General features: G+C 48.5%; 1 protein-coding gene across 3 annotated transcripts in view; it reads left to right on the forward strand.

Annotated features, from left to right (window-relative positions):
* The window catches only part of wipf1b (WAS/WASL interacting protein family, member 1b), a 25,766-nt gene that overhangs the window by 13,511 nt on the left and 2,255 nt on the right, over positions 1 to 10,000 (forward strand). For all 3 annotated transcript variants that reach the window (XM_076302819.1, XM_076302820.1, XM_076302821.1), the window contains exons 3-5: positions 367 to 496; positions 4,201 to 4,365; positions 8,553 to 9,359. In XM_076302819.1, the coding sequence (XP_076158934.1) occupies positions 367 to 496; positions 4,201 to 4,365; positions 8,553 to 9,359 (1,102 nt within the window). The remainder of the gene's footprint in view (positions 1 to 366; positions 497 to 4,200; positions 4,366 to 8,552; positions 9,360 to 10,000) is intronic.

Genomic DNA, 10,000 nt, shown 5'->3' on the forward strand with positions numbered 1-10,000 from the left:
TGGCATTGACATAAATGCCTTCGGTGTTGACATAGCCCAGGATAGAAGGCATTTCCTGCCCCTGCCACAGACGTGGGTCTCGCAACATATTCCAAAGTGAAACTCATTTTTGCTGCGACACTTGACCAATGCTTTTTGGGGGGGTCACCAGACAAAAAGTTGAATAACTACTGCTTTAAAGAATAATGAACCATTAATCATATTGTTATGAAGCAACGGACCACAATGATTTGCATGCTACCTCTTTCCTGATGTGTACTGTGATCTTGATAACTATGATCTCCCCATGTTTTAATCACTGTGTGTGTTTGTGTGTGTGTGTGTGTGTGTGTGTGTGTGTGTGGGGCTTGTGTGTATTTAACGCAGGCGAACACAGAAAAACCCTCTCTAAATCGCAATGAGCAGCAGGGGAGGAATGCTCTCCTCTCAGACATCTCCAAGGGAGCACGGCTCAAAAAGGCCGTCACCAATGACAGGAGCCAACCTATACTAGACAGTGAGTAAACAAACAAACAAAGTAACAGACAAACACATAAACAAACAAACAAACACTCCACTAACAAACTCAATGGTCCCACTTGTCCATCACAAACCCAGCCCTGAGCAAGCTTTCCCTCTCTCATGATTTTCACATTGTTTACACAGAAACAGCTGCACAGCTGGAAATAAACAGCTTCTCACAGGCTCTGGCTTGTGCAGGGAGAACTTTAGACACTGTGCAGATCACTATATGCCCCATAGACACTGTGCAGATCACTATATGCCCCATAGACACTGTGCGGATCACTATATGCCCCATAGACACTGTATGGATCACTATATGCCCCATAAACACTGTGCAGATCACTATATGCCCCATAGACACTGTGCAAATCACTATATGCCCCATAGACACTACGGATCACTATATGCCCCATAGACACTATACGGATCACTATATGCCCCATAGACACTGTGCAGATCACTATATGCCCCATAGACACTATATGCCCCATAGACACTGTACGGATCACTATATGCCCCATAGACACTGTACGGATCACTATATGCCCCATAGACACTATATGCCCCATAGACACTGTGCAGATCACTATATGCCCCATAGACACTATATGCCCCATAGACACTGTACGGATCACTATATGCCCCATAGACACTGTACGGATCACTATATGCCCCATAGACACTATATGCCCCATAGACACTGTACGGATCACTATATGCCCCATAGACACTGTACGGATCACTATATGCCCCATAGACACTATATGCCCCATAGACACTGTATGGATCACTATATGCCCCATAGACACTGTACGGATCACTATATGCCCCATAGACACTATATGCCCCATAGACACTGTGCGGATCACTATATGCCCCATAGACACTATATGCCCCATAGACACTGTGCGGATCACTATATGCCCCATAGACACTGTACGGATCACTATATGCCCCATAGACACTATATGTCCCATAGACACTGTACGGATCACTATATGCCCCATAGACACTGTATGGGTCACTATATGTCCTATAAACACTGTATGGATCACTATATGCCCCATAGACACTGTGCAGATCACTATATGCCCCATAGACACTGTGCAAATCACTATATGCCCCATAGACACTACGGATCACTATATGCCCCATAGACACTGTACAGATCACTATATCCCCCATAGACACTAGGGGTGTAACGGTACACAGAAGTCACGGTTCGGTTCATACCTCGGTTCGGACATCACGGTTCGGTACGAGTTCGGTACAATGGAGGGAAAAGCAAAACAAAAATGCAGAAAGCATTTTTTTTTGTACATGTCTCAGGCTGTACCACCTAGTGTCATACAGTCTCTTCCCTGAGCTATCTGCAACAGCCTGAAGTGTGTAAGATGTAGGCTAAACAGTACAATAAGTGCCCAGACTCAATCTGTAACTTGTAGACAAAATAAGACAATCAGCTATAAAACTGAAAATAGGCCTACAGCATCTCTTATTTCTGAAAGTGCAAATTACATAGAAAATGATTTTTAAAAATCCACTTAAGCAAGACCTTCAACATCTGTGTTTAGTTGTATATGGAAGGGTCTACAATTTGCCTCAATATTTTTCATTGTGTGTAAAGTAATAATCTAGCCTACTAACTGTGAAAATATCACACTATTTTGCCTTTTTTTTAAAAACGAAATTGCTCCTTTCATTTCATAAACAGACTACAACTAGAAGTCACGTGACTTTGCCCTTTGACGTTAACTCACCGTAGCATGGTTTGTTTATTAGCCTGGTTAGCGTTGTCACTTTATTTTACTGTCTATGCACTTAACACTACCAGAACCTCATGTGAGAAGTTACAAGTTACCCCAACATAAAGGTAATTACCACGCGATTTACATAGCTTTCTGTCATTACGAAATCATTTAATTTAAGCCATAGGTTTTGGCCCTATTTGTATGTGTATCCAAAGGCTGCTGAAGCGCACGGGAAGTTTCTTTCCCCTCGTTTCAGTGATTGGTAGCCTACATCATCTGGGTGATGGCTTCGAATATGTGTAGCATTTTTTCCACTCACATACCCAATGCTGAACAACGCCGACACACAATTTCATCTTATCCACCACTCTTCCGCCTGTACTAACGTTACTGTAACTGAAGTTCTCAAACTTGCGATCTTAAAGAGACCAGCGGATCCTCTAACTCTTGTAGGTCTAATCTTAGTGCTGCTAATGACTGACGGACTCGACCGACAACCTGACAAAAAAAAACATAGGCGCCAATCAGAGCTTCAGAGCTAAAGCGAGGCTACAGATTAGCGTTAGGTGTCGCTAAAGAACTCCCGTAACTCTCGCTACTTAACAGTAATTGCGCATGACATTAATTAATCCGCACACGAGTTTTATGTATTTTTATACCGTGTATTCTCCGTGTAAATTCATGCACCGAACCGTGACGCCCGTACCGTTTCGGTTCAATATGAATACATGAACCGTTACACCCCTAATAGACACTATATGCCCCATAGACACTGTACGGATCACTATATGCCCCATAGACACTGTATGGATCACTATATGCCCCATAGAGCAGCTTTGCTCCAGAAGCCTGGCAGGCCTGACCGCTCTTGGTTCATGGTCTCTGCATGGCCTGGAACATCCACCCACACCCACACACACACACACACACACACACACACACACACACACACACACACACACACACACACACATGTATGTGTGCATGTATGCTCACACACACACACAGTATACCCATCCCTGCAGCAAAGCTGTGTGTTTGCCTTTATCAATTACATTAGCAGAGCTGCTCCTTGTTGCTGGACTGGAGCTGCATCCCAGCAGAATCAGCCCAGCAGAATCAGGCCCGTCCCAGCATCTCTGTAGCTGCATCCCAGCAGAATCAGGCCCATATGTCATCTCTGTAGCTGCATCTCAGCAGAATCAGGCCCGTCCCATCATCTCTGTAGCTGTATCCCAGCAGAATCAGGCCCATATGTCATCTCTGTAGCTGCATCCCAGCAGAATCAGGCCCATATGTCATCTCTGTAGCTGCATCCCAGCAGAATCAGCCCAGCAGAATCAGGCCCGTCCCATCATCTCTGTAGCTGCAGCCCAGCAGAATCAGGCCCATATGTCATCTCTGTAGCTGCATCCCAGCAGAATCAGGCCCATATGTCATCTCTGTAGCTGCATCCCAGCAGAATCAGGCCCATATGTCATCACTCTAGCTGCATCCCAGCAGAATCAGGCCCATATGTCATCTCTGTAGCTGCATCCCAGCAGAATCAGGCCCGTCCCATCATCTCTGTAGCTGCATCCCAGCAGAATCAGGCCCATATGTCATCTCTGTAGCTGCGTCCCAGCAGAATCAGGCCCATATGTCATCTCTGTAGCTGCATCCCAGCAGAATCAGGCCCATATGTCATCTCTGTAGCTGCATCCCAGCAGAATCAGGCCCATATGTCATCTCTGTAGCTGCATCCCAGCAGAATCAGGCCCATATGTCACCTCTGTAGCTGTATCCCAGCAAAATCAGGCCCGTCCCATCATCTCTGTCCAGGAATAGTTTGTCTGCCGCTATCCAGCTCAGAGGCGATGAGGAAACTGGATACCATTGCTGATTGATTTTGACTATATATGGACATGGCTGAGAGCTGCATGTGTAACCTCTGCTATCTTTTCAGAACCCAAAGGAGGAGGAGGAGGAGGAGGAGGAGGAGGTGGTGGAGGAGGAGGAGGAGGAGGAGGAGGAGGAGGAGGTTTCGGCGGTGGCGCTGCCGGTGGTCTGGGCGGGCTGTTCCAGGGCGGGATGCCAAAACTACGCTCGGCCACAAACAGAGAGAGCAATGGTGAGTGGAGACCCACCCAGCACGGCACACACACACACACACACACACACACACACACACACACACACACACACACACACGGGCAAGAGTGGCACTGATGTGCAGAACTCTAGCTCTCCTGAGTTATGGTTATGGTTACCTCGCAGACACTTGTCCAAAGCTAGTTCCGACGTACCCGATCAAAGGAAAGTTGAGGAAAGTTTGGTGTGTGAGATCTAAGATGTGTCCCGGGCACTTCCTGTGACTGATTTGTCCACAGATTTGAGGAAACATGCTGAATGTTAATTACATAGAGTATAATGATGACCAAACCATGTAATCAAGCTGTGGTGGCAGATTCCAAACCTTTCTCCACTTAACGTTTTCTCTAAAATCATAATCTTCTGACCGACTTCTTGACTCGGTCTCGACACGGTCTCGACTTGTACTCGACAAAGGTGGTCTTGGCTACAGCTCTGCATAGAGCATGATGAGATAGCAGAGGTGTCCGATTCCAAACTTTTCTTTAATTCCAAACCTTTCTTTAATTCCAAACCTTTCTTTAATTCCAGCTTCCTCCTCTAAAATCATAATCTTCGGTCTGCTACTCATTGCCAATGCAGACACAAGGGAGTACACCAGAATGGGAAAATATCCAGTCCCAGTAAAGCTCACTTCAAATTGCAACTGCAGCGATAAAGTCGAAGCTGGCAACTAATAGGCTGGTTTTTATCCATAAAGCTGGTTTTTATCCCCTATATTGCTGTGACCACTGTAGGACCAGTTACACTTTAGATGCTGGAGCGTCTAGGTGCTGATCAAACACTGTGATTGATTACTAGATGCTGGAGCGTCTAGGTGCTGATGCAGGTGCTGATCAAACACTGTGATTGATTACTAGGTGCTGATGCAGGTGCTGATCAAACACTGTGATTGATTACTAGATGCTGGAGCGTCTAGGTGCTGATCAAACACTGTGATTGATTACTAGATGCTGGAGCGTCTAGGTGCTGATGCAGGTGCTGATCAAACACTGTGATTGATTACTAGATGCTGGAGCGTCATTGATTTGAATCAGGGTGCTGATCAAACACTGTGATTGATTACTAGATGCTGGAGCGTCATTGATTTGAATCAGGGTGCTGATCAAACACTGTGATTGATCAGCAACTTGTCTGGCTGCTAGCAGAGGAGTGGGCTTTTGATCTAGAAGGAGAACTGTATAGGTGACGACTATGACGCCCCCCTTTCACCAGCGTTCATTTTCAAACCCAGGAAGTCATAGTTGTCACCTATCCAGTTATCCTTATGCTGCCCGATACATCAGAAGACTTTGACAAGATTGGAGTCTTTTAACTAATGCCCCCCATTTAAGCTTTACTCAAAAGACTACAATCTTTCAAGAATCTTTCCCAAATCTTGTCAAAGTCTTCTGGTGTAAGGATGGCTTTATAGATAAGTGGTTATTATGAAGCCACTACTAATGAGGGCTTGCCCTCCACACACACACACACACACACACACACACCCTTTAACCTACAGGCTAACCTGTAGCACAGTTCAGTATGATATCTAATTAGTGTAGAGGGCATTGGATTGTTGAGGAGATTCGTGGGACATGACAAAAAGTTTGACAAGTGCAAGAGTAACACGCAGGCCACACCAGGCTTCTAAATATCGATTTACAAGAGGATTTTATTTGTTTTCACGTACACGTGTCACCATCACATCTGGTGTAGCCAGTTCCACTAATTCTAGTTCCAGCTTATTGTTGCAGCATCCGCTGCGCCAACGGAAAACTTCAGGTATGCGCCTGGTGTGGCCTCCTAGTACGAGTCCAGCCTCTAAGCACCAGCACAAGCACTGCATCATCTTGTCCGGTGTGTGACTGAAATCACCTCGTAAACAGGATTTCCCCCAGTGGTTGGGGTGCTGTAATGCGGAAGTCTTCTCTGTAGGCACACAGGCGGAAATCCAGCAAGCATGCGTCTAGGTTAAAGTGCTTTGAGTGCCCCGGAGGAGAAAAGTGTTATATAAATGCAGTCTATTTAACATTTACCATTTATGAATCAAAACTGAATGAAACCTCTGGTGGTGGTAGGTCAAGTCACTTTTATTTATATACTGCTGACATGCACAGAGTGCAACCCAAAGCGCTCCACAAACACACACACACACACACACACACACACACACACACACATACATTTCACATGCGCAGAGGGCAACCCAAAGCGCTCCACAAACACACACACACACACACACACACACACACATACATTTCACATGCGCAGAGGGCAACCCAAAGCGCTCCACAAACACACACACACACACACACACACACACATACATTTCACATGCGCAGAGGGCAACCCAAAGCGCTCCACACACACACACGCACGCACACACACACACACACACACATTTCACATGCGCAGAGTGCAACCCAAAGCGCTCCACACACACACACACACACACACGCACACACACACACATTTCACATGTGCAGAGTGCAACCCAAAGCGCTCCACACACACACACACACACACACACACCCACACACACACACATTTCACATGCGCAGAGTGCAACCCAAAGCGCTCCACACACACACACGCACACACACTCACACACACACACATTTCACATGTGCAGAGTGCAACCCAAAGCGCTCCACACACACACACGCACGCACACACACGCACGCACACACACACACACATTTCACATGTGCAGAGTGCAACCCAAAGCGCTCCACACACACACACGCACGCACACACACACACACACACATTTCACATGTGCAGAGTGCAACCCAAAGCGCTCCACACACACACACACACACACACCCACACACACACACATTTCACATGCGCAGAGTGCAACCCAAAGCGCTCCACACACACACACGCACACACACTCACACACACACACATTTCACATGTGCAGAGTGCAACCCAAAGCGCTCCACACACACACACGCACGCGCACACACACACACACACACACACACACACACACACACACACATTTCACATGCGCAGAGTGCAACCCAAAGCGCTCCACACACACACACGCACGCACACACACACACACACACATTTCACATGCGCAGAGTGCAACCCAAAGCGCTCCACACACACACACGCACGCACACACACACACACACACATTTCACATGTGCAGAGTGCAACCCAAAGCGCTCCACACACACACACGCACGCACACACACACACACACACATTTCACATGTGCAGAGTGCAACCCAAAGCGCTCCACACACACACACGCACGCACACACACACACACACACATTTCACATGTGCAGAGTGCAACCCAAAGCGCTCCACACACACACACGCACGCACACACACACACACACACATTTCACATGTGCAGAGTGCAACCCAAAGCGCTCCACACACACACACGCACGCACACACACACACACACACATTTCACATGTGCAGAGTGCAACCCAAAGCGCTCCACACACACACACGCACGCACACACACACACACACACATTTCACATGTGCAGAGTGCAACCCAAAGCGCTCCACACACAAGACAAAAGAAGCTGGACGGAGCGGAGCGTACCCATGACACCAAGACATAAACAATTTCACAAACAATAAAATAGAAAATACATAAAAAAAAACAAATAATCAAATAATAAATCATTGGCATTGCACATTGGCGACTCTGTTGGTAAGGGATTGAGTAGGAGCAGTCGTGTTGTAAAGGACTGACCTGATGCATTTCAGAGGTGTCAGGAAGCACCAGTGATGATTTTGGATGATTTATATCTAGGATATTTATTAGTGTGAAAAGATTGTAGTCATAAATTGAACACCATTTTCTCTGTCATACAGCACTCACATTCCTCAGCATCTAATAGATAGTATATGGAGTAGATAATAGATAGTATATGGAGTAGATAATAGATAGTATATGGAATAGATATTAGATAGTGTATGGAGTAGATAATAGATAGTGTATGGAGTAGATAATAGATAGTATATGGAGTAGATAGTATATAGTGAGAAATATCGCAGCAAGTGTGATCAGCATCACTGACATAAATGAATTTACTCTCTCTCTCCCTCCCTCTCTCCTCTTCCCCTCCCTCTCCCTCTCCCTATCTTTCCTCTCCCCTCCCTCTTTCTCTCTCCCTCCCTCTCTCTCTCTCCCTCCCTCTCTCCCAGACTCTGGATCTGCTCGGCCTCCTCTTCTGCCCCCTGGTGGCCGCTCCGCTGGACCGCGGCCGTTTGGAGGAGGTGGAGGTGGTGGAGGTGATGCCGGCCCTCCCCCTCGCCTGCCTGTGCCCAAGAGCGGTGTGATGGACAGCCCTCGCACACGCGGCCCCCCCTCTCGCCCCGACACTTCGGGGGGCCCCCCCCCCGTCCCCAACACCCCTCGGCCGGGCGGTGGCAGCGCTCTTCATGGCCGCGGGGGACCCCCACCTCCTCTGCCCGGTGGAGGACGCCCCACTTCCTCCGCTCCCACGCCTCCCCCCGGTCGCCATGGCATCGGCCCCCCTCCCCCTGTCCCGGCCTCGTCCGGGTTCGGCCGCCAGCCCTCCACCCCGGCCCCCCCTCCCTCCAGCCGCCCCCCCTTACCCCCCGCGCCCAGACCAGGGTCCGAGGAGCGCCCCCCCCTGGGCAACAGACCCTCTCTGCCGCTCCCGCGGGACGGTGCGCCTCCTCCTCCGCCCTCCTTTAACAGCAAGCCCCCCCCTCCTCCATCCTCCTCCCGCCCCGGCCCTGGAGGTGGAGGTGTGGGTGGTGCCCCTGGAGGTGGAGGTGTGGGTGGTGCCCCCCCTCCTCTGCCCCCTGGGCGTCCAGGCCCCCCCCCACTGCCCCCCACGCCTGCTGATGACACCCCGCGGCTGCCCCAGAGGAACCTGTCACTCAACTCTGCCCCCGCCCCGCCTCCGCTGCGCTCGGGCCCTCTGCCCCCGCCCCCCAGTGAGAGGCCGCCTCCCCTGGGCAGAAACTCCTCCTCGCGCTCAGGTACGGACGCCACGGCAACCAGCTCACAGCTCACACCTCACACACTTCCTGTATCTGTCTGTGTTTGACCCCCCAGTCCAGCCATCGGAATCTGCCCACGTAACCTGTGTCGTGTTGGACTGTCCTCAAAGCCGCAACTTCCAGCACCTTAGATTGACAGACGGGCGTATTGACAAGGGAGCTAAAACCCATGGGTGCTAACATTTCTTATTAGCACGTCTTAAGGTTCCAGTTTACTTTAAAACTCACATACTGGGCAGTTACCGTACCACCTGGCTACTGTTACACCCGTTCTGAGGGGCACCACCCAATGCTTATTCCAGTCGAACAGATGAGAATCCTGCCTAGCAGCTGCATCTTTCCTAATATAATCGAGCATGTGAGATGTGTACTGCTTGAGCTGTGTTAAACTAGCACACTAAACTGGTGTGATGTTGGTGTGTGTAGTGATTCTAAAAAAAAACTGCTTATGTAGGCTGAAAACTTTTTTTTTTTTTTTTTTTTTTTTTTATATAGTTATTAAGTGGAACCTAGAGGGGGGTAAAAGGACTTTCAAGAGTTTCCTGTTTAGAACTTCCTCTTAACTGGTTTAGCTCTAGATAAACGTAAGAGAGAAGTGTGTATGTGTATGTATCGTAACT

Source organism: Alosa pseudoharengus, unplaced genomic scaffold, assembly GCF_046254945.1.
Source record: "Alosa pseudoharengus isolate Yale_2024_CS ecotype anadromous, Long Island Sound unplaced genomic scaffold, YU_APseudo_1.1 YU_APseudo_1.1_scf_24, whole genome shotgun sequence".
Taxonomy (NCBI): domain Eukaryota; kingdom Metazoa; phylum Chordata; class Actinopteri; order Clupeiformes; family Clupeidae; genus Alosa; species Alosa pseudoharengus.